The 26,127-nt window shown below is 38.5% G+C and overlaps 1 protein-coding gene and 1 long non-coding RNA gene across 3 annotated transcripts in view; one reads left to right on the top strand and one right to left on the bottom strand.

The window, feature by feature from the left end:
- CCDC141 (coiled-coil domain containing 141) overlaps positions 1-26,127 on the bottom strand; it is a 222,600-nt gene that overhangs the window by 66,891 nt on the left and 129,582 nt on the right. For both annotated transcript variants that reach the window (XM_033230994.1, XM_033230993.1), the window contains exons 7-8: positions 20,915-21,109; positions 6,474-6,646 (exon numbers count right to left, since the gene is read on the bottom strand). In XM_033230994.1, the coding sequence (XP_033086885.1) occupies positions 6,474-6,646; positions 20,915-21,109 (368 nt within the window). The remainder of the gene's footprint in view (positions 1-6,473; positions 6,647-20,914; positions 21,110-26,127) is intronic.
- Positions 13,291-24,440, top strand: LOC117094788. The gene is made up of 3 exons (XR_004441679.1): positions 13,291-13,301; positions 23,262-23,267; positions 24,222-24,440. It is a non-coding gene; the product is annotated as an uncharacterized LOC117094788 (long non-coding RNA).

Below are 26,127 nucleotides of genomic sequence, written 5' to 3'. Positions count from 1 at the left end.
TTCATAGCCCTCTCAGATTTCACCCTTTCACCTGGCCTGTCCTGATCTCAGACTTTAGGATTGTGTCTCCCATCTCTGAAGAAGTGACCCTAACATCTACTGTACTCATGGTCCCCTCATGCGTGGAGCACACTTCCTTGATGTGCCGCTCCCTGACTGGACATGGGACAGGTTCTGGGGATTTGGGGTCAGTTTTATATGGCTTTGATCGTCCCTGAGGCCTGGTGCTGCTATGTCATATAAGATGCTCATATGTACATTTAATAACTTCTGAAATGAACTGAAAGAAAGAAAAACTTTGCAGGGAAGTTGGGACTTGAGCTGAAGCTAGAAGTTGGAGTAAATTTTCAGTGCACAAAAATATACATTTTTTAATACATTTTTAAAAAAGGATCCATGTTCATTTAGCCACAGGCTTTTTGTTATTGACTAAAGCTGAATGAAAGGAGTAGAAAGACAAAAAGCTAGCAACCTAATAGTAGTTCAGATCAGCCCTTAAGTACTCACACAACCGCTTACTGCAAGGTTACAGGCAATAGGGCAAGTTATTAAACTTCCCTGTGCCCCAGTTTCCTCATCTGCAAAACAGGGACAATGATAATAGTAGTACCCATTTCACAGGGTGGTTTTGAGGATTAAATTCATTTATGTCTAGAGCACAGAAGTGTTTGCCATTATTGCTAACGAGTCATTGAACACAGTGTACCTCCCCCCTCACTTTGTAGTCTTGTCTGCCACCCCTTCTCCCCCTTCCCCCCCCTCCTCTAGTCACACCACCCTTGTTTCTGTGGCACCCTTACTATTGCTCTGCCTGGTCCACTCACCTCTCGGCTGCTTACAGGGTAATCCCCTTTGTTCTTAGAGAGTCTTTCTCTGACTACAATGTCTAAAATGATCTCCTGCTCAGTCACTCTATCTCATTTCCCTTTTATATTTTTTCATAGTACTCATTCCCGGGTAAGAGCATCTTAGGTATTTGATTTATTTGTTGGCTATTTCTTACCACCAGAATAGCATAATCACCATGAAGATGGACACTTCACCTGTCACATTCAGTGCCTGGGAACATCTGATTTACAAAAGATGCTCAATAAATATTTCTGAATAAACAAATGAAGAAATGGATCATGTTCTGTCCAAAAAGTTCACAACCATGCACAATATTAACCAAAGGAAGTAGCAGTAACCAATGCAAATGAAAATTGTGGGAAAAGAAAGCAAAATCCAATTAACTCCTGTTTTATGTCTCTATAAAATATGAAAATATGAAGACCTACATTAAGAAGGCAGGAAGTGTTGGATCAAAACAGATAAGTGTTAAAGTTATACCAAAGCAAAATATTCAGTTAGGATAAGGCATATAAGCTTAAATCCACCATGATGAGGTAGAATGAAAACTTATACAGTCCTTTAGGCAGGTGTAGAAATTGAGTTAAGTCTGAAGCAAGTTTATTTGTAAATTATATAAGTTAATTTTAGCAAACGGGAAAGGCAAATGAATACTTCACAAGGTAGCCTGGTCTTGCTGGGTTTTTGTATGTTTTTCAGCTCTGAATTGGTAACTGAACTGAGAGAAAAAAAGGAGGTCCCTCATTTTTGTCCCATTATAGAAAACTTTACCTTCACACAAGGTCCTGGACCCAGCACTTCCAATCACCACAGATTCCTGTGTCTTAATAAATCCAAATTTCTGTTTGGTAGCAGGCCATCTTTGGTTTTTCTTTAGACTTGGTTCTCAAGGATGATGCTTAGGGAGAGATGAGGAAGGCTGGAAGCCAGGAGCTTTTAACCTCACTGTAAGTCTTCGTTTGGCCATTTCTATGATTTAAGTATGGTTCGTCCCCACCAAAACTCCTGTGGAGGCTTGGTTCTCAATGAGGTGGTGCTGGGAGGTGGTGTCTTCAAGAGGTAAATAACATGGTCATTAAGATGGATTAATGTATTTTTCATAAGTCTGGGTTAGTTATTTCAGGAATAGATTAGTTCCCACTAGAGCAGGTTGTTATAAAGTAAGGCTGCCTCTTGTGTTTTGCCCTTTTTTCATACATAACTGGTTTCCTTCCAGTTTTCCATCATGTTAGGAGGCAGCATGAGGTTCTTACCAGAAGCTGACCAGATGTGGCCACCCAATCTTGGCCCTCCAGCCTCCAGAATCATGAGCTAGATAAACTTCTTTCCTTTACATACTACCAGTCTCAGATATTCTTCTACAGCAACAGAAAATGGACTGAGACAACTGTTATTGCATACACTTTTAGGCATCATAAAGAATGCACTAAAATGCCTTTAAAATTAAAGTGGTTATGTGACAGATACTGTACTCCAAAAAGATAACAACTATTTAATAATGACTCAGAATTATCATCAGATTAAATGCAGGAAATAGAAAAGGCAAGAAAACATGTAAATAACCACCATTTGCTTTGTGAAGCTGCTCAAACTTCAAATGTATTTGATTGCATGATAGTAAAACAGTGTAGGCCTGTTCCTAATAAAGTAGTAATTACCGAACAGTAATGAAAATGTCTCAGACTTACTAAGGAAGCTTCATCTCAGATAAATGTAAACTTCTGAGGTCCTATTTTTTGACTAACAGAAAAAAAAAAAATCAGATCAAAGAGCCTCTGAAATTCCTACCTGCCCCAATACTAAATTAAGCCTTTTATTACATTAAGGTGTTTATCTTCCCTATTTCAAATATTACCTTTCCAGTTAGTGAAAATGAATACAGTTTGATACAACTGACTGTGCTGTAATCATTTGAAACAACCATATTACCCTCAGTATTTTTTAAGCTCTCTATATAGAAAGTAAAAAAGTATAGCTATACACCATATACATTTCAATCAACAATAGTGCTCCCACAAGATTACAATGCTGTGCTTTTACTGTACTTTTTCTATGTTTAGATACACAAATACCACTGTGTTTCATTTGCCTATAATATTCAATACAGTAACATGCTGCGCAAGTCTGCAGCCCGGGAACAACAGGCTAGCTTAGCTATGTAGTAGGTTATACCATGTCTAAGTATGTGTAGGTGTGTGTGTAAGATGTGTGTAAGTGCACTCTATGATGTTCACACAACAGCAAAATCACGTAAGACTCATTTCTCCGAATGCATCCTCACTGTTAAACGATGTATCACTGTACTTGTTTATTAAGCCCTCTCTATGTGCTGACGGTGGTGCACATAGACAGGGCTCAACAAACAAGTGAGTTTGTGCTCAACTGGTGGTGCTGTCACATTCAATGTTTTAAAAAACTCTATAAAATGTATATCTTCATTTTACAAAGGGAAAACTGAGATTCAGAGAAATTAAGTTTAAATGTCATGGCATTGTTTTGGCACTCAGAATGTATGAATTAAAATTCCTTTAGCATGAAGTCTTGGGTTTCTTATCCATACCAGTTTTTTGGTGTCTGGTAATAGAAACCTTAATATATTGTGTCCCATGAGTGTGGCTGGCACTCAGAAGTCTCAGAAGCTACTGTGATGTTCAGCAATATCCGCTTTGCTCTGTTGAAATTTACATTGATTTCCATTGCCAGCATTCTAAACTCCATCTTCACCCCAGCAGTGGCTGCAACTTGAAATATTATCCTTACATTCTATTTCTTTCCTGTGATGGTAACTCAGTTCATTGAGCACATAAATTATTAGATGAGGAAAGGGAGCAAATCCCAAACAGAATACATGGGATTGAGGTCAATAGCAACGTATGGCTCTAGTTTGCAACTGACAGTCTAATGCATTTCAGTTCAATTTTTAATGGGTTTTTATTCTACATCCACCTTCTGAATCCAAAAATGTCCTTTGCCAAGAAACAAGTTTATTTTATCTTCAGCTCCTCCTGCAAAATGAAGATAGTATTGATTTATAAAATATAAAATCTCGAGGAAACCAAATGCTTTGGAACTACAATGTTGACAGAAACCATATTGCTAAAGATTTTCTTAAACCCCCTTACCTAAGCATTAATTCAAGCTTTTTGAAATGGTACCTAATTATTTCTTCTTCTACTGAAACCAGTCTGCATCACAAAAAACAGGATTGTAGCTGTCTCTTTGAAAAATGATAATTATGTTAAAATTAAGACCAAAAAGAGCAAAAGAGGTAAAAAGAAAACTGGTATGGCTAAGGAAACTAAGACTAGTGTCAAGGGAGTTTAATTTCATACATGTGGAGTGTCAAAAACAATGCCATGACATTTAAACTTAACTTCTCTCAATCTCAGTTTCCCATTTATGAAATGAAGATGTCTATTTCATAGAGTTTTTGGTTTGTTTGTTTTTTGTAGTTGAATGAGACAGCACCACTCTTGGCACATAAAGAAGCAAATAAACAAATCAGCCATTACAAAATGATGGCTAAAAATAGTCAATACAACCTCAAACATAGAATGTATATAAAATAAAAGCAGCTTTCCTCTTATATGTAAGTTTTGAAAACAAAGAATTACTGATTAGAGCAAACAGGATAAAATTCAGCAGTAAAAAGTTGTGACTACTTTTCTAACTCTAGGAGTTAAGTATCAAAACTAAATCGGGAACTTCAGTTTCTGGTCAAGAGGCAGGGACTGGATTTACCCTCATATCTTAACCAACTAGAAAAACAAGTACAGGAACAACGGTTTTCAGACACGGAACAATTAGTAGCACAGGGCAGTGATGGGTTAGAGAAGGAAAATACATGAGATGAGCCTTATGATTGCACTAGTTTACTGCCTGGAAGGTAGTTTTTAGATCAAAGCTCAGAGAGGTGGAACCTAAGCAGAGCCCAGAGTTCTTGCTGAGTTGAGAAGACAGGAATCAGGCTTTGAGTCAAGGCATTTCAAATTTGTGGGCAGGGTACCAGACAGGAAGGAGTAACCCACCAACAGAACTCCGGAGATTTGGGCAGAGGTCTTCAGCTACACGGTGATCTCCCCATGCGTGAGAGGAACCTTTCCACAGCCAGGGAACGTGTCACAAGCAAAGAGTAGCCTGACCAGAGAAATAACATCTGTCCGTGCTTGGAGACCCATTTGTTAAACTGAGATTGGAGCATTTTAAAATTATAACTGGAAACCTCACCGCTTAATTCAGTCATCATATGACTCAAATCAATGTCCAACATGTACCCTGAGTCTAGGCACAATAAGTGTTTCTTCCACCCCACAGGACGTTTTCTGTATTGCTCAAGACATTTACACATTCTGGAAAAGCTGGAAAAGAGGAGAAGGAGGAGTTTCAGTATCCATATTTTGTGCCTGGATGGGAGGGAACACCTTGAAACTCCTGAAGCCTAGTAGACACCCCTATTACCTACTGCATGACTTGGAGCTAAAGTAAAGAAACTTAGTAAAAAACACAGTTATTCATTTTTCAAAGGGGAAAATCCCTTGTCTTCATAGCCTCAACTTTTTGGCTTTTATTGGAAGACCTTGGATTATTTCTAATCTTAGTTGTGCATGGTCCTGTAGCAAATATCAGATATGCTGGGTTAAATACCTCTGTCCAGATTCAGACTGTCTTCTGGAAAGAATGTTCCCCAAACCCAAAGTTACCAAATCAACACCTTTAAACATGTCTAAAATAGAACAGAACAGGGATTTAAACAGAAATAAAATGATTTTTTATCACATTTCACCTATTTCATGGTTCTTCAAACTGAATGTCTTTGAGTTTCAAGGAGATTGTAGACATGGAAGGTAAAAAACTGGGTTTAACCCATCTATAATATATATTTTTTTGTCTCTGTCAAAAATGTAAGCCCTGCTTTCATTTCTTCCTGGTCAATATGCGTTCCACTATCTGCTCCGTCATTTCCTCTTTGTCTTCCAATCCCTGGTCTTTCCTGTACTTTCCTACTGCATTCTCTCTCTCTTTCTCAAGGTCTTTCTCTCTCTTCATACCCACTAAGCTCAACACTGATGCATTCACCAAATGTGCTCATAAAACAGGCCCACCTAGAGCACTGTTCAAAAGCATGGAGTCTGGTGCCCATGGCGTTGGATTAATAATTGTCACTGTTTACTTAGGGTTTTGCATGGTGAGCCACCAAGGTCTAACTGGAAGGAAATTCTGGTATTTTATTTTCTTCCAGTAAGAAAAAAAGGGACAGGATAGACTCAAGACTCATGAACCAAAGGGAAGGAGCTATTCCATAAAGATGCTAGGGTTTGAAAAGCCTTGGGAACTAAAGCTCCATTTCTTATTTTGTCCATTTTCTTTCCCCGCCTCAGAAATGAGTAAACAGAAAGCTTTAGCATATGTAAGTCTCCAGGCTTAGAATATGGCCTCACTTCTGGATGAGCAATGGCTGGGTTCAGAATAGCTGTTGATCAAACTTCAACAGATCCTTTTAAGCCATATCATAATGCAGCAAAACATTAGAACCAGAAAAAGACAATCATGCATCTTATTTTTTAGCAGGTTGTGGAAACTGTGAAAAAGCTTGTTACACTGAGAAAGAAATCAACTTTACTCACCTGCAGGAGTCTACTTGGCTGATTAAGGTTTGTCCCTTTTGCAAAGCATCAGCTGTGCAGTCTTTAATTTTTCTATGTAATTCCTCATGCCGCGCTGCCAAAACAGCCAGACTTAAATCCTCTGATTTAAGGAGCTTAAGGTAAGCTTCAACTCTTCCAAGTACATCAAATGCCTGCCAAAGAAAACATACTTTCATTTTCTGCTTTTCTTGTTTAAAATCGACATCAACGTGTACACGAAACACTAGCAATTAAACCAGGCCAAACAATTTATTAGTTTCATTATAACAAAAAACAACCACCTTAATCTTGGAAGATTGTTGGAAAACAGCTGTATAGTTTTTTAGTGTTCCATTTAGGGAAACTGATCATAGCTTAGTTCAGCATAAATAAATGTCAATATCATAAAATCACCAAAATAGTTTACATTGAGAATGCATCTATACAACACAAAGAGTTATAACTGCATAGAATTTGGAGAGTCAGTCTGGTTTATTTTGTGCATTTTATACTGTATACAAATAATAGATGAGTTATTTAAATATATCATGCAGGTTTTTATGGCAAGAATGTTTCTCTAATATTCTTTAGAGGAAATTTCCCAGTAAATTCCACTTTGCTCTTGAAACACTGTAGGAAAATATCCAAGAAATTACGAATGTCCTTTTTTTCTCTTGCTTTTGCAGATATAAGACCTTCAGCCTACTCCATCCAATGCATCCATCTGTCTTCAGAAGAGTTTAGAATTCTGATTTGCAAGTTCTGATGCCTTGCAAAGAGTAAGACCAAGGTAATATTTAGCTTCTGACATGCATAAATAGGATTATGCAGAAAAAACATAGCCTTGCAAACCAAGATATTGTCTTGAGAGAAGATTTTCAAATTCCTTTATTTTCCTCCTTTATTAGCAGATCAACAACCCAGCATGCAGGATTAAGCTTATAGAATTAACATAAAGTAGAGAGGAGTTAGCCGCTGGGACATTAAGGCTTAGCTGGTATTAACATGGAGGAGTGTATGATACAAAGGCAATGAAAGAAGACCGTGGGAATATGAGGAGAAAGAGAGAAAGCAGAGTGCAGTCATCTTTGTAGGTCTCCTGGTATCTCACCTAATGTCTCTAGGAATAATTTCGACCTAGAGAACAAACGGTACATTGAAGAAAATCTGAATGGCATGGGACGTCTTGCCACATTGCCCTTTAGCACTATTGGAAGAAGCCACCTTAGGGAATGTTCCGTACCAATCTGGAAAACAGTCCTAACAGTCAGGCAGGGGCCTTGAAGTGTAGCCTCCCTGGGTTGCTGAGTTGGAAGCCAGTGAGCTTGCCAGGAGCTGACCAGTAGAGCAGGCAGACCCCACAGAAGACCCTAAGTAAGGATCCCAGACCAGAAGAAATGAGAATAGATGGGCTCATGAGTCCAGTACTACTAAGACCTAAAGGAGACCAGGCAAGCAAGGTTGAGCTGATGCTGGGGCAACACAGGTGAAGCCAAATGTAGAGGCTATGGTCATGGAGGTACACAAATGCACTCATGCCCCTGCACCTGCTGCCATCTCAGGGGGTGAGATCTAGTGGTAGAATTGGAACTGGACAAAATTTGAATTTATGAATGAAATCACTCAGTGTCTTACTATTTATGCACTGATATTCTATTTTCCCAGCAATGTCCTCATGTCTCCCATGCTGCAATTCTGTTTATTTAGAATGTTTAAAACAAAATCATTCTCACTTATTTAGCAGCGAAGAGGAAGTTATAACTATATTTTAATATAGTTATATTATAGTTATATAAATATAACTATATTTTAATAAGAACAGACTATGTGCTTGCTTCAATACTGTGTGTTGCACAATTCTTATTCAGTCAATGCATATTGAATGCCTGCTTAGTTCCAGACTCTCCTTAACCGTCCTAAGAGGAAGTAAGAAATTATCCCCAGTATATGACTGGGAAAACAGAGTCTCAGAGAGGTTAAGCAAATTGCAGAAAGTGACACTTCTACCAAGGAGTGGATTTGGGATTTATACCCCATTTCTTGACTCTGAGACCACTGCTCTTAAACCTTGGGCTGTGGTGCCATGTGGCAAAACTTCTTACCTTGGAAGGCTTAAGAAGGAAGGGCTATTTCAGATAAAGTTGTAATTTTGGGTGGAAAAGGAGAGATTTTAAAACTTACTTTTTGTAAGTATGTCTCTGCTTTTCCTTCTTATAGGTTAGAAAAGATACAGAGAAAGGTTGAGAGATTTCTCTTACACTATAGGACTGTAAAAGAAAGAGAATTTAATTAAAGAAACTTTGAACCTGAAGAACTCTTCTTTATCTGATTCTTTTGCTTTCCTGAGGTTGGCAATGGAGCCGAGTGCAACAAAATGTTGATGTTAGAAAAGAAGTTGATTGGTCAGGCACAGTGGCTCACGCCTGTAATCCCAGCACTTTGGGAGGCCAAGGCAGGTGGATCACTTGAGGTCAGGAGTTCAAGACCAGCCTGACGGACATGGTGAAGCCTCATCTCTACTAAAAAAAAAAAAAAAAAAAAAAAAAATTAGCCAGGCGTGGTGGCACGTGCCTGTAATCCCAGCAACTCGGGAGGCTGAGGCAGGAGAATCACTAGAACCTGGGACATGGAGGTTGCAGTGAGCTGAGATCATACCACTGCACTCCAGCCTGGGCAACAAGATGAAAGTCTGTCAAGAAAGAAAGAAGAAAGAAAGAGAAAAAGGAAGAGAGAGAGAGAGAGAGAGGGAAGGAAGGAAGGAAGGAAGGAAGGAAGGAAGGAAGGAAAGGAAAGGAAAGGAAGGAGGGAGGGAAAGAAGATGATTTAAGACTTTCTCTATCCTTCCATAACCCAGTGAAACATCATTTGCTAATAACCACTGTTTCTGAAAATTTTAAATACATTTTACAATTTGTATTGCTTATTTTGAATAAAGCGGAGTTTGTTATTAATCGAGGGTTAGGTTTTTTGTTTTGTTTTGTTTTCTGAGACAGAGTCTCGCTCTGGCACCAGACTGGCATGCAGTGGTGCGATCTCAGCTCACTGCAACCTCTGCCTCCTGGGTTCAAGTCATTCTTGTGCCTCAGCCTCCTGAGTAGCTAGGATTATAGGCACACACCACCACATCCAGCTAATTTTTGTATTTTTAGTAGAGATGGGTTTCATCATGTTGGCCAGACTGGTCTTGAACTCCTGACCTTGTGATCTGCCTGTGTTGGCCTCCCAAAGTGCTGGGATTACAGGCGTGAGCCACCACGCCCGGCTGAGGGTTAGTTTTAAAGTCAATGCCTAAAGCAAAAATCTGGCATAGTCAAAATCGTCTTGAACTCCCTTAAATCACCCTTAAAGTTTAACATATGTGAATTAGTGCATATAGTAACTCGGATTCACATTTAGAATTGAGAACCCCTGAGCTACACTAAAGGAAGAAATAAAAGGGAAGTCTGTATGTAAATGTGAGAGCCTTCTCGCCTTTCTTCCCTTAAGATAATTCTCAAGTTTTCAGTGTGAATGGAGAAAGAATAGAAAATTCCAAAGTGCTTTTTCTTGCTTACACATTTAACCCCATTTTCTAATATAAAGCCACTATAACCTTAATACATGTCATGATTGTTGTTTTGAGAATTAGGAAGAAAAATATAGAAAAGTAAGTGGGTTTCATGGCAAACATGTAGTAGGTACTTGGAAAATAGTGGCTGTTGTTCTAAATCTTGATTGATTGAGCCCATCTTTAAAAAGTCAATGAGAAGTGCATGGCCACCTGGTGCCTGTCATTCATCCCACACGGGCTTTTCCTCTGTGGCCCCACTGAACATCTGCCACTCTCAAATCCTCAGGCATTGGGCTCATCTTTATTGGAATTAGATGCTAAAACCACAAGGTCATTGAATGCTTGTGTGGTATCACTCCACCCCCTCCTGAATGTTACAATAAAAGTATTACTTCCTAATAAATGGGAAATAAATTGAAAGACTAAGCGTTCACTAGAAGTAGGGAATGATATATCAAGGACAAAGATAGCCCATAATGAGAATCAAAATAGTCAAATTATCTTCCAGAGCTTTTTCTCAAATGTGTAAGGAAAATATTTACTATAAATTGTTCTATGTATCACACTTAATAGAGCTACAGCAGTAGAAAGGAGGTAAGTGATTTTATTCCTTCATTAGCTCAACAAATACATATGTAGAATACCTATTGGTACGATGGGCTCGATACTGACCTCAATCCTAACCAAACCCTAATAGGAATAATCTGTAGACACAGAAATAAGAGTTAAATTTCTGGACTTTAACAGGAAGCTACTTTCAAGAAGACTATACTGTCTGTGATTGTCTGAATTATACACAAAGTTCATCTCTCTTATTCCCATGCAGAATTTGCCAGGTCCATGTGCCAGTTCCAGAAATGAGCTAAGTATCATTGCTCTCACTTGATCTACCCTCAAAATAGAACTGCGTGCTTTACTATTTACCATATCCATAAAGAACCTGATATACTGGATCCAGCCTGGAAAGACTCCCTTTGCTGCACACGCAGTACAGAACATATTATTTCTGGCATTAAGAACACTGTGACCCCCATATAAACTCCTTTGGAAGCAGTGTTTTCCCTTTAGTCTTTTTTCCTTCACATATCTCTCTTTCTTCAAACCTTATATGTGCAAGTCAAATAAAGCTACTATGACTGGATTGGGGAGAAAGGATGTAGGACAAGGGTAATATTTTATCCCTCTGGTTCCTAGCTCTTCTTGACCATTTTATATGTACTATTCAGTTTTTAGGCAGATAAGAAGATGAATCCGCTCTTTTTGGCCTTGTTTTGGTAAAGACTAAGGAGTTGCTTGGTGTTTGTTCTTCACAAAACCAATAAAGACCTTTCCTTTTTCACTTGTTTAGTACAAGACCCAAGGCAGCCTGCACCAAATCAAATAGAGATAGTATCAGGACATGACACGTTTCATTCTTTTAAAAATATCAACAAGACGAAATCAAACAAGAGCCGTGAGTCATCTAGCTGAATTCTATCATGCTGTTTCACAAAGGTGTTTAATAAGTAAAGTTGTTTGCTTCTTGATTAATCAATTTGAAGAGAGTCAACATTAAACAGGAACAACAACAGAAAGAAAACAGCAGAACCTAGAAAATTTCCTTCTATGAGTCTCTTGGCTGGAGAGAGTTTCGTTGGAATGCTTGTAACAACCAAAAACACAAAACTCAGCTAAGTGCTGAGTTGAGTCTAATTAGTGCTTCTAATTAGAGCACCAGATTCCATTACCTGTAGAGATTCGAAATTTCCCTTAGGTTCTGTTACAAAGACCAAAAGCTTCAGTTTCCTTTTCTATACATCACCTGAAGAGAACTTCTGGTGGTTCCCTCCCCATATCTGCCCAAGCTTTCAAATGCCATGAAGGCCAGAGTATAGGGGTGATGTGATTTTTAAGCTCCCAATATTTGCTGTCCCTTGCTGCAGCTCCAGCTTATTCCTTGCCTGTCAATGGCAGTTGCTCCTGGACCCCAGGGCTCCCTCCTTGTTCCAGGGTGAATTCATGGTATTAATGAGAGGTATTAAATGCCATTGGCACCTATGGAAGCTTTTGTCTCATAATCTGGAAAGCTGAGAAAACACTGGAATAAAAGAGGTTTGGGATTGAAAGTGGTATGTATCTGAAGCATTTTATAAACAAGGAATGGAGGAAGTTTATGCATTGACCATCTTTGTTCTGAGGAATACAACTAGACCCATTCAATAGCACTTTAGGCAGCTAGTCACTATTTATAATTACTGGTTTCTTTTCTCTAAGTTGACCTAAATGACTTTAAGATGATCTTGGAAATATTAATATAGAAAATGTCCATTTATAATGTGTTAAGCATTTATTTTTTTCACTTAATCAAAAAACATTGAATCTATAGACTATGTACTCAGCTATGTGCTGGGAACGTGAAAATGAACAAAAGCATTACATCACATTAGAGATATAAAGACAAAATAATGGCTAGCACTTAGTGAGTGCTTAGCAGTCCTGTGCTGTAGCCATGTGTTAACTTACTTAGCACAATGTCCTTGTAAGGTACCAATAGTACTTCTATTTTACAGGTTATAAAAGCCAGATGCACAGGGAGGTTAAGTGACTGCCCAAGTCATACAGCTAATAAATGTCCAAGATCAGATTCATACACAGGCATCTGGGCTCCAAAATCTACTATTATTTTGGCAAAGTGTCATGCTAGCAAACATTTCTAATTTTCACTTAATACCCTACAATTCCATTTATTTTACACTCCAACTCTATCCAAAAAAGATTGTGTACAATTTATCACCAATTATAAGAACTTTCATTATTGAATGAGACTCTCTGAAGTAGATAAGGATTATTAGACTGATTTTAGAAAAGAGCAAACTCAAGCTCAAAATGTAAATTGATCTGTCACATGGCCAGTCATTTATTCATTCATCCGACAAAAGTTTTTTGAACATATGTGACACACAAAGATTAGGACATAATCTCTCTCTAAGGCATACAGAGAAATAGTATGGAAATGATACAAAATAAGCAATTAGTGCTGCCTGGAGATGCCTCAGAGGAGGCACTGTGTGTAGATGACAAGCCCTTTACACAGCACGACCTGCCTTCTCAGATACGATGCAGAGATGAAGCTTAAAATTTGTGTTCCTTGTATATTAAAGTAATTAAGTTATCTTCTTTCAAAATGGTCAAGTCCCAAGTACCTTGGATCAATATAATCTCCAATGAACAATTTCATGTAGTTGGCCTTGAAACTCTAGAGTTTATAATATTTCACAGCTCTTAGTCTGCTCTAGTTAGTATAAGAATTAGGAAGAAAACTATAGAACTAACCCCACTAACTAGAAGTCAATGTTCTAGCTGTTCTGGTGAACACAAAGTGAAAAGAACCTGTTTCTTACCCTCAAGAAATTTTAATTTAGCCAAAGAAATCTACCCTGAAATAACTGTAATACTAGGCAGAATGTGTTTACTGCCAACAGAGAGATGCAACAATCTGATATTGCACATAGAAGAGAAACCAATTAATACACTCTTAACTTAGAAATTCATTGACAGCTTAGATGTGAAAGGTATTCATGAGTGAGGACAATAAAATTGAACAGCTTGATTATCAGACTATGAGATATGAACTGAGTTGTGAGCCCTCATGAGACACTTAAGATGTTAAAGGTGTTTCTTTTTCTATAATTTTTCTATGATATCTCTATTTTCATAATCGTATGCTAATAACAGCCATACTTATCAAATGCTTGCTGTGGTTTAAATAGCCTGACCTCTGAGCTCTAAAATCAAAGGTTTCTAAACCCAACAGTCATCATTCTCCCAGAGAGAGTACAGGAAGAAGGTAAATTAAGACAACACCTGCTTCTTGTGGTGAGGTTTGCATCATCATTGCTTTTTCAATTCTTAAATATCTCTGCATATTTAAAGACACGTTCAGCATAAAATAGAAACTCCTTTGCATGCTATTCAAAACCCTTCCTGATCTCCCCACCTGCTTCTACCACCTTCGTCTCTCATCACTTTACGTTTACATACTATACTCCTGGCAACTTGAATTATCTTAGGTTTCCCAAACATGGCATGACTTTGTACCATCCAGCCCTTCCTTGACCCTTCTTGCCCCATCCTTTAAAACTTATTTCAGGCTGGGCACAGTGGCTCACAGCTGTAATCCCAACACTTTGGGAGGCTGAGGCAGACGGATCACGAGGTCAGGAGATCGAGACCATCCTGGCTAACACGGTGAAACCTCGTCTCTACTAAAAATACCAAAAATTAGCTGGGCATGGGGGTGGGTGCCTGTAGTCCCAGCTACTCGGGAGGCTGAGACAGGAGAATGGCGTGAACCCAAGAGGCAGAGGTTGCAGTGAGCCGAGATTGCACCACTGCACTCCAGCCTGGGCAACAGAGCAAGACTCCATCTCCAAAAAAAAAAAAAAAAAAAAAAAAAAGAAAGAAAGAAAGAAAGAAAGAAAGAAAGAAAAAGAAGAAGAAGAAAAACTTAGCTCAGCGGTCACCTCCTCTGGGGAGCCTTCCTTGACGCTTTTTCCCTGGGCCAGGTTAAGGGTCTCCGCTCTGTGTGCTCTAATGCTTTGGGCTTACTCCATCATAGCTTTCCCACAACCCAGCGCACTTCTGTTCCCTTGTGTCTTGTCTAAACTTGACTGAGAATGTCTGGAAAGCAGGGATTATATCTTTCATTGCTTTTGCTCAAATACCCATCTGATGCATGGCAAGAATAGGAACACAACATATTAGCTGAATGCAAACATGGAGGAAGAGAGGGAGGGAATATAAGAGGCTTTAGTTATTTCTAAGAGAAAGGAGAGTTGTTCTGAAAAAGAGGAATTTAAGACAGGCTGCTGAGGAATTATAAAACTGAAAGTAATTACATTTTCCTTCATACCTAATAACATTTAGCCTATTTCTTGAATTCGTTTATATCACCTCAATAAATTCCTTCTGGATAATATTTTTAGGTACTCTACTTGGGCAGGTTTTTTAAAATTTCAATCTATACAACAACTGGACCTTTTTGATTAATTGTTTTCATCAGCTGGGCCTAAAACATGTTTATTTTGAAAACAGTAAGATCACATATATCTCACATATATATATATAAATGAAAAAAAGTGTACCAAATTCCATGCTTAATTATTCTGTTTGCATCTGAAACAGTGATGTTGCTATAAGCATTACTGTGTATCACTGTAAATATCTTGAAAAAACAATATCATCTTTTTAAAGGACATTAATGTTTCAATAGCTATGGCAGAAACAAAGGAAGCTATGACAATTGTTACATTTCAAACTACTTTTTGTGTGTTTCTTTGGCCACCCCAACTTTTGCTTCATCTTTGCTTTCAGACTGACCACCCAAAAATCAGACCATGTTCATAAAATGGATTTGTCCTCAGTTTCCTCTGCTTGCTTTCTTCAATGAAATCATGTACCTGGGAATGGAAGGCATAGGACATGATACATTATGACCAGTCAGTCATGTTTTACAGTTTTGGGTTCAATTGCAGCAGTCCTGTAAAAACAGGCTCATCCCATTCTGTTTTTGAAACATATGATATATTTATCTCCGATTCAAACTACATTCCCTTAACAATGATAAATACATTTGGGGTGATCAATAAATATCAACCATAGCTTGTTTTCTGTGAACACGCTAGAAGTATAATAAATAAGATAATATATAATCCCGAAGGATGAATAATTTGGAGGATCGAGATGAGTTATTCTAATAGGTGCTAAATTCATATGTCATGCCATGTTCTCATAAGTCTTGTCAACATCTGATAATTAGAGGAACTCTTCTCCAATCAGCTATTAGTCAATGTCGACAACTGACACTTACTTGTATATTCTGCTAAGTGACTTAACAAATAGGTTCATTCACCAAACACATTAGGAAACTCTAAAAAGAATAGGAAGTATATCAGATTCTTGAGTTATACAGCTCACTCCACTTGAATCCAGTGGTTGGTTTACAGCAAGCAGCAGGTAGTGATGCTCCTAATGCCATCTCAACATCGCCACCTGCTGCTCATTCCAGGTCCAAACATTCTTATCTCTAGTCACAGGCTGCGAGACACTTCCTCTGGGTGAGAAACATTCCTGAACCTTGGGTACTCATCAAACCCTAGTAGAACTAAAGGTAATCAATTGCACTCCTGGAGCCACTGGACAAAGGCAGTGGGGGAACTGTTGGCAATGTGGGCAATTAAGTGATAATTATATTTTACTGAATTTCACAAGTTTTGTAAGTTTTGTTCTCTATTTTCCAGCATTTAGAACAATGCCTGACACATAGCAGTGACTCAGTAAATATATACTAAATAAGTGAATATCCAAGGAGAAGGGTAATTATTCTCATGAATTCACCTTTAAATAATAAAATAGCCGGACGCGGTGGCTCAAGCCTGTAATCCCAGCACTTTGGGAGGCCGAGACGGGCGGATCACGAGGTCAGGAGATCGAGACCATCCTGGCTAACACAGTGAAACCCCGTCTCTACTAAAAAATACAAAAAACTAGCCGGGCGAGGTGGCGGGCGCCTGTAGTCCCAGCTACTCAGGAGGCTGAGGCAGGAGAATGGCGTAAACCCGGGAGGCGGAGCTTGCAGTGAGCTGAGATCCGGCCACTGCACTCCAGCCTGGGCGACAGAGCAAGACTCCGTCTCAAAAAAAAAAAAATAAAAAAAAAATAATAATAAAACAAATTATTTTGAAATATTTCTAGCAAATAATAATATCCCTATCTAGAATTGTTAGAGAGGCGAATGAATGAAAATGAAAAGAGGCGGGGCATGGTAGCTCACACCTATAATCCCAGCACTTTGGGAGGCCAAGCAGGGTGCATCCTTTGAGTCCAGGAGCTCAAGACAAGCCTGGGAAATATGGCAAAAAATACCAAAAATACAAAAATTTAGGCTGGTGTGGTGGCAACCCAGCTGCCTGGGAGGCTGAGGTGGGAGGATTACCTGAGCCCCAGAGGTCAAGGCTATAATGAGCTGTGATCATGCCACTGCACTTCAGCCTTGGTGACAGTGAGACGCTGTCCCCACCCCCTGAAAAAAATAGAAAGAAAGAAAATGAAAAGAAAAGGGGGAAGAGGGACTCCTCAATGATTTTAACCAGAAATATGATAAAAATCTGGATGAAAAAATATATATGATAGGAGAAAATTACTAACAGTCTATTCTGCAGATAAAATTGGATATTTATTCTTTTTATTTTAACAAAATTCGAAAAAGTAAAAAGTATATTTAAAAAATCATGTATTTCACTTTTTACCAAGCAGATATTCAAGTTATCCCACTCACTCATTTATATTTTGCGTATGATACTAACAAATTTGATAGACTAGTATTTGACATAGAAATTGAAAAAGTATATTGACCTAGCTTCAGTGAATTTGGAACAAGAAATTGTTTGCTGAAATATAATTCCACTTTTCAAGAATGAAATTGATTTTCAAGGAAAGTATCTTTTTGTAAAGTGCTGACTTCATCTTCTATTCCTGCAGTGCTAACATCCAGATTTGCATGTGCTGGGAGAGAAAGTTCTTCATGGATCTCTTGTGCTCCTACACATCTCACAGGTAGGTCAAGAATACAAGACTCGCCGGGCGCGGTGGCTCAAGCCTGTAATCCCAGCACTTTGGGAGGCCGAGACGGGCGGATCACGAGGTCAGGAGATCGAGACCATCCTGGCTAACACGGTGAAACCCCGTCTTTACTAAAAATACAGAAAACTAGCCGGGCGAGGTGGCGGGCGCCTGTAGTCCCAGCTACTTGGGAGGCTGAGGCAGGAGAATGACGTGAACCCGGGAGGTGGAGCTTGCAGTGAGCTGAGATCCGGCCACTGCACTCCATCCTGGGCGACAGAGCAAGACTCTGTCTCAAAAAAAAAAAAAAAGAATACAAGACTCTGACCCCTTTATATCTGGGCCATTTCTCAGTGTTGCGTCTGCAACTAGTAACCTTCAGGATTGAGGTGATGTTGCCCTCCAAGACAAAGAGCAGACTTGCTTCCTATTTGCTGTAAAACTACAGATTCTCCAAGCTTAGGGTTCCTCTCCTGAACCCCACCTGCTGCAGGTGCATACATCCATCAGGGCCCATCTGCATCACTCAGGGGGAACTGGAGCTGGGAGAATTGATGTGGTATGCTGACACTCTGGCTGCTGCTTTGCTATAATCAATCACCTCTGACCCAGAGGTCAGGTGTCTTCTGTAGTCATCCATGAAACTGTGATAAGTTAACATGTTAGCTTGAACGTAGGGTAAAATCTCAAACCCCTCACAGTTCTTGAGAGCATGACTTCATCTAAGAACAGGAATGTTCACAATTAGGAAACCCCAGTGCACTCAAGGTACAACAAAGTGAATTTTCAAAAGGAAAATTCAGTGTTTTGGAGATAATTGATATAAACTGAACATATCCTTTCACTAGTGTCAACAGAATTTTATTCTAGAAAAATCATTTTAAGGGATGTTGAAATTATATTAATTTTAAAACTTCAGTTCTTTATTTAAACTAGGGCTATAAGTATCATGCTAAGAATTGGGTAAAGTAGTCAAATTTTTGTAAAATTTGGAGGTTTTACAATATAAATAAAACAAAATACCATTTATAAGCCACAAGAAGAGTTTTCTTCTTTAAGTAGATTTACACTACATAATTTCATCATTTATTTTGCTTAATTATATAGTATAAATAATATAGTTATTTTACTTAATAACACAGTAAAAAATTCATTCAACAGTCATGATTAAACATCTACATTCCAAACTCCAGCTTCTATTTTTGCTGAGGTAGAAATATCCATCATCTTTCACATTGAGTTCTTAGATTTGGAGTCAAATTATTTCCTTGATGCTTTGAAAAGGGAAAAAGGATTCTAACACTATTCTGAGTGCCACTTGGCTGTAGAACCTGCTATAGTATGGATAAATCCCAGTGGAGCTTATTATAATTTGTATAGTTAGCATGCCATGGCTTTCAAATGATAAAATGGGGAATCTAGAAATCAAAAGTCTTTGTGATTAAGAAACATACATTCTCTTCTCCAGTCTGACCTGAATTACTCTATGAATCTGAGAAAGTAACTACTCTCTTCTTTTTTTTTTTTTTTTTTTAAAAAAGAATTTTGGAGGGGATATTCCTTCTCTGTTAAAACCCAGAAAGATATAACAGCAAAGTACAAAATAATGAGAGCAGAGAAAACCAGAGTAAGAGAATGGGAATGAAAGAGAGAAACTACATTTTGCAAGGCTGTAAACTATAGGGTTTGAACTGGACGCATTGTTTTATAGCAATATGTTTGATAACTGTTTTCCTTAGAAACAATAATAACTGACTTGTAGATGACCCACTCATTTTGAAAAATGAAACTGCAGTTTAAATTTAAAAGTCTCTTATTCAAAAACAGAATTACTGAGGAGAAGCTTAATTAGCACTTAACATCGAATTAGTTCAATAGCTCCAGTAATATGGTATGTCTGTTTCCTCTCTTAAAACAAAGAAATCCCAAATGACAAATAATCTGACAATAAATCTTTCTTTAACATTTTACCACAATTTAGCACTTCTGTTTTGAAATTTTACATTTTTTTTCAGAAAGTTTTTATTAGTAAAGAAGTTCAAAATTAAGTCACTATTTTGATATGCAACAGGACATTGTATTCAGGGTGTTGACGATATGATTTTAGATCACAACGTACCTAGCTTCTAGGGTTTCCTCTTTCATTTCCTGCCACATTGTCTGTTTTGAAAACACCAGTGAAATTGAAGGTATGAAAGAATTCCAAAAACACCATTTGAAGGTGTATATTACATTGGAAAAGGTAGAAAAAAATTTCACATAAGATCCCTAGCCTCATACACTGAGCCATACTCAAGTGATGTGAACAGGTGAACACTGCCACTTAGCAAGAACCAGCTGCTGCAATGAACGTCCAATGAATCAGAGAGGAGAAGCAGAGCACTTCTCCAACTCAAGAAGACCTGGAGATGGTCCTCAGCCAGATTTCACTCTGGCTGACTTAAAATGGCAAGATCAAGGTAGAACAATCAGGCTAAGGCACGGTTTCTAGCCTTATGGCTGTGTGCAAAAAGACTTGCAATATTCATATATTTTTTACCTGATAAATAAAAGAGGATGAAAAAAAGGAGGGCCTTCGGTAAACATTTTAAGGTCTTTTTAAACCTTGACATATTTATGATAATTCTCTTCCTCCATGGGAAACACAATAATGTGGGCACAAGTGTCCCCCGCAAACAGACCAGTGGCAGCTGTAAGATAAAACCCTCATGAGGCTAGGCATGGTGGCTCATGCCTGTAATTTCAGCACTTTGGGAGGCTGAGGCAGGAGGATCACTTGAGCCCAGGAGTTTGAGGACTGCCTGCACAACATAGTGAGACCCTGTCTCTACAAAATAAAAAGTCAGGCATGGTGGCATGTGCCTGTGATTCCAGCTACATGGGAGACTGAGATGGGAGAATCACTTGAGTCTGGGAGGTTGAGGCTGCAGTAAGCTATGATGACGCCACTACACTCCATCCAGGGTGACAGAGCCGGGCCCTTTCTCAAAACAACAACAAACACCATCCAACAACCAAACCAAACCAAACCAAACAAAAACACAAAAAACCCTCATGAGATGTGTTTGCAGTTTTTAAAGTCACCTTTTACATGTGAAAACAGTCTTTTAGTTTTGAGAACCAAATAATGGCCATAATAGGAATATATGTTAAAAATTCTTCTTTGCTGCTATGAGTTTTGAAATTTTACATGGAGTTTTGACTTCTGTGATGTGCTCCAGCTGGTTGAAGTAATGGGTCTTTTACTGGTCTCCCTGATTACTGAAAATTATCAACTTGATCTCACACTGACCTTGTTAGCACTGTTAAAAAATTCATTTGCCTTCTTTAACCAGGTATTCCTTTCCATCATGAGTTGACCAAATTCTTCTTGAAGCTGACTCAGTTTCTGGTGAGAGAGCTGGAGGTGTTCTTTCTCCACGTAGTCCTTTGACAGCAGAATTCTCAGTGCCCCACTCTTCAGCTTCTCCACAGCAGAATTCCATTCCTGCAACAGATCATTCTTACTAAGTTTATTTTATACATCTCCCCGGTTATGGACCGAATGCTTGTGTCCCCCGCAAATTCCTCTGCTGAAATGTAATCCCCAAGGTGACGACATTAGGAAGTAGGGCTTTGGGAGATTAGTGACCTCATGAAAGAGGCCTGAGAGGGCTACCTTGCCCCTTCCACCATGTGAGGATACGGTAAGTTGGCAGCCTGCAACCCAGAAGAGGGTTTTCACCACAACTCTACCATGCTGGTACCCTGATCTGGAACTTCCCACACCCAGGACAATGAGACAAAAATATCTATTGTATACAAGTCATTCAGTCTATGTTACTTTGTTATAGAAACTCAAACTGACAGAGACACCCCTTTTTATAATTTCTGATAAGATTCAGAGAATATTTCGATATGTTGAGTATATCAGAAATCTGCCATTCGATTTTCAAATCATGAAAGTGTAGTAAATATTGTAGTGGTAAATGCTTCACTACAGGTTTGAGTGTCATGTAGATGTAGTGGGAAAAGACACAGAAAGAGGCTAAAATGGGAGAGTAGAAAGAGGCAGGAAGTTGGGATGAGTGACTGGCAGAGCTCCCAGCTGACCTGAATACAGGTCACTTCCATTTCTATGAAATCCACCTAAAAATATACCCCCTATACAATGAACAACAGTTTTAAATCTTGAACTCGTTTTGTCCAATGTTTATTCATTTAAGTATAAAAACATATCTTTCCCACAATTCAGTCTCACTGTCAATGTGGGTAACTGTGTACAAGAAATGAAGAGAAATCACATCTTATGACTGTTGTTTTTGTATCTGCCTACACGTAGAGCCATTAGGTTGGTACAAAGGTAATTGCAGTTTTTGCCACTAAAAGTAATTACCTTTGCACCAACCTAATAAAATGAAGTTCTGCTACCCTTCATAAAATGAATAGCTGTTATTGTTCTGTATTTCCTCCTTCATGATATCAGTTTCACCTTTCAAAGCTTCACTCTTAATAGTATGTAGACCTTTCAGAAAATGAAAAGAGGTAGCTTTTTACTTTTTGTTGCATGAGGATGGAAAAACATTAAACAGAATTAAAATATGAGTCCGAGTAAACCAAGCATATTTACATTCAATTTATTTGAAGGGAAATTCAAGTTTCTTGCAAAAGTCTTGAAGTCAGACCCACTGTCAAAATGATTATCTCTAACATGGCTGTCTTGTTAGTGAATCTTCTGGTATTCACATAAGCTGAGGTTGAGTGATAGGCATAGGCTATTTGTTAAGCGTGGAAAATTTAGCACAAGATTTCAGAAGTCTCAGTCTGACTCCATCCTGCCTTGTTCTACGAGTACAAAGTATCCTATTAAGTTACATTTGTTATATTACATTGTGTAAAATAAGTACAATTTTAGTGCAATTTGCCATTAATTTTTCCATTCATTCATTTCACAAAGTAACTACTATGGTATTACTATGTACCCAGCACTATGCTAAGACAGATGCCTTGGGGAATATAAAGAATAAAATGGTTTGTGCGGTCACCTGTAATTCCAGCACTTTGGGAGGCCAAGGCAAGCAGATCACTTGAGCCCAGGAATTTGAGACCAGCCTGGGCAACATGGCAAAAATCTGTGTCTACAAAAAATACAAATAGTGGGCATATGGGCATAGTGGCGCATGCTTGTAGTTTCAGCTACTTGGTAGGGCTGAGGTGGGAGGATCGCTTGAGACCAGGAAGTCGAGGCTGCAGTGAACTGTGATCATGTCACTGAACTCCAGACACACACACACACACACACACACACACACACACACACACTCTCTCTCTCTCTCTCTCTCTCTCTCTCTCTCAATACAGTAGTATTTTAAGTAACAGTTAGCAGGTGATAAGATATTGTACACACTAATTTGTGGTGTCCATGGGAACCGTTACAGTTTTAGGTGCAAGAGAAAAACATTTTGATCAATGAATACAGGACCATAAAATGTAGAGTAAGAAATTTGAATTATTTGGAGTATCAGTTATATAAAATTAACTATAATCCTGAAAAACCCTTAAATTAGATATTATTTTTTCTAGTATTGACATAGGTTCAGAAGAGTATGCTACTCAAGGTTACATATCGAGTAAGTGGCAGTACCAGGACTAGTTCACAGGTCTTTGTCTCATGCTACCTTCCAGGGAACTGAGGATAGACTCCAAAATCTGCAATTTCTCAGTGCATGCAAAAGCAACACTCTTAAGCATGGATATGGGCTACATGAGCTCTCAAGATCTTTCCATTTTTAAAGAGCTATTGTGTCCCCACGTAAGGAAAACTAATATGTGCCAAGATGTTCTTTCATAAAGCACTTTTATCAACCCTACCACTTAAAAACCATTACTTTAACCTACTGGGAATGAGCAAATATTTTTAAAACAGTACAATTTCTGGCACACATAATAGGCACTCACTAAATGTTAGTCCCACTTTTCTGCCCATCAGTTTTGGTTCATTCATTCTCCAAAATTTGTTCTTTATTTATGGGTATTCCTGCAACCCAGTTGTAAAATATTGGTAGTGAAATGTTTCCCAAAATGTTATTGATTAGTGTTAAGTATTGATCAGTCTTATGAGATGAAACAAAGTAAAATGGTTTTTTTGTGTGTGTGGTTTTGTTTGTTTTTGTTTTTGTTTTTTTACTGTAGTACTTCTTGGCATCTTTAATGTACTAATACGCATTGAGACTCTCCTAGAGGAAAGTGTGGTGTGGAATATTTTGGACAAACTCTCTTGATTAATAAACTGTTTGCTAGTCATCTCAGGGGACCAATGCTCCAGATGGAACAACGTTGGGGGAAAACGTTCTGTAGCTAAGATCAGCTGAATCACCAACTGAGTTCACCAGCTCTCACAAGTCTTTCTGTTTCTTTCTTTGCTTTGTCTCTGTTCTCCAGCTCCTCTGTTAGTTCATTTCCTCTCTTTGTACCATTCTTTCTTCTTCTGTCTGTTAAGATCTGTGGGGCATTAATACTCAAACTCAGGTGGAGAAATACTTAATGTGTAAAGATGCAGAATAAAGCAGGTAATTCTTCAAAAAGATTTGGCATTGATCAGAACCTTCTGTGCTGATTAGGGGGAGACTACTTAACAAATATGGAGAAGGTGGGGAGGGACTAGAAAAACAGGGGCAAGGAAAATGCAGAAGTTAGGATATGAGGAAATGAAATATAGCCATTGCATGCTCAGTCTAACAACACTAAGCTCTAGGATGTTGTCTTAACTGTCTGCAAGATGGTAAGGGTTGATTTTTCTTCCTGTATGTTAGTGGTGTGCTAAACACTTTACATGCATTATCTCATTTAATTTTTATCATATCCCTATGAAGTAGGAACTGTTATTATCTTCATTTTACAGATGGAGTATCTGGGGCTCAGGGAGATGACCAACTGGCCCAAGGTGTCAACATTAGTAAGTGAAAAAGCCAACTTTGAAACTCAGGTAGTTTGACTCTTCTCAGTCTTGATACACTGTTTTTCTCATCAAAGAATGATTAACCATATTATTTTGGAATTGCCTAGGTAAAACTTCCATATGGCCTGGACAAGACCTCGGAGGTGATAAAAATCTCGTATGACCCTGGCATTCTCAGCTTTGAAATCAGAAGACTCGCCATTTCAGAATAAACATAAAGCTAATATAGATATAGCTGAAAATTTACAGCCCAAACTCAGACTTAGTTTTGCTTAGCAACTGGACCAAAATAATAAACCTCTTCTCTATGAACAAGAAGAGAAATACCTGTTCTCCAACAATGTTCATAAATCTGCCTTCAGTATAAATTTTGCAAGCAACATTAAAGAGAGACCTTTGGCACAGAGCCAAGGCTTTGAAAACCCACTTTCACCTTGTGCTTGACATCATGCTATAAAAAGTGGACTGTGACCTTCCAAAGAAGCTGTAAAGGTCCATTTTGTGTCTCGTATCTTTTTTTGTTCTCCATCCCCAGTCTTCTTAATTACATTTTCACATGAACTCTGTGGGTATTAAATGAAGCTGGGTCCATTCAATATTTCTATTCAATCTTCTCGGAAAATTGGTTCTGTTTTCTTTGGGCAATCTATAGGCAGTTTCTGATGCATTTCTATACCATTCTGGTAATGTATTTATTTCCCCAGCCATTTTTCATAGGGGACAGTTCCACCATTTTATTTTTAAGATAAAACTTTCCAGAGCCATTTGAATCCATCACACTATTTAAAAAATATAGTTGTCACCCTTGTCAAGGCTGGAGGAGCCCAATGGAGAAAATCTCGTTCTGTTTTCTCTAAGCGGTTGCTGCCTGCCTGCTAAGTGCTAAACTTCTAACAGGGTCTCAGTCACTTTGCAATAAAATATTTCCAGTACTTGTCCCCACCAGCAGGAAGTCAAAGCCGTCCACTTCCTTGGCTTTTCAATTTGACAGAGACGCGTGCATATCTCGGACCTGATACAGACATGAGGCCCTGTGTGTTCCCAGGTTTGCAGTGTCTCCATAGGTCACTCCATTATTTTCATTTTTCACTCACAGTAGGAACCTTTTTAACTGTACCTTTCAGTATTCCATTTGCTGAGGCAATTGAGCTTCTCTTGGATCCCTTGATTGAAAGGGTACTTTTCAGAGGATTAGTGCTGATAGACAAGAAGGCAAAAAAGATTTCTTCTTTCCTTCCCCCCACTGCTAGTCCCAGCTTAGCTCTTTAAATGAAGTTATGACTTGGCATAACAATTATCCAGCAAGCAGATCCAAAAAGTAAGAATGTTAGGGGCTCCAACTGAAATGAAAAAATAATGATAACCACAGTATGTTTAGTAAGCTTTCGCTCACACAAAAACTTCCCTGTGTATGAGGGGATATTAACCATTCAAAATCAAGTGGTAAATTTTCATTATAAGCTTGACTTCGGAATTTAAGTTTTAAGTGGGGGAAAGGTGGACCAAAAAACAATCGGGAATATATTTGAAAAGTACTAAAAAATATTAACTGTGGAGATTATTGGCCA

Source organism: Trachypithecus francoisi, unplaced genomic scaffold (genome assembly GCF_009764315.1).
Source record: "Trachypithecus francoisi isolate TF-2019V2 unplaced genomic scaffold, Tfra_2.0 Lachesis_group13, whole genome shotgun sequence".
NCBI classification, from domain to species: Eukaryota; Metazoa; Chordata; class Mammalia; order Primates; family Cercopithecidae; genus Trachypithecus; species Trachypithecus francoisi.
The sequence above is the reverse complement of the archived record's forward strand: the minus strand, read 5'-3'. Positions and strand labels throughout refer to the sequence as shown.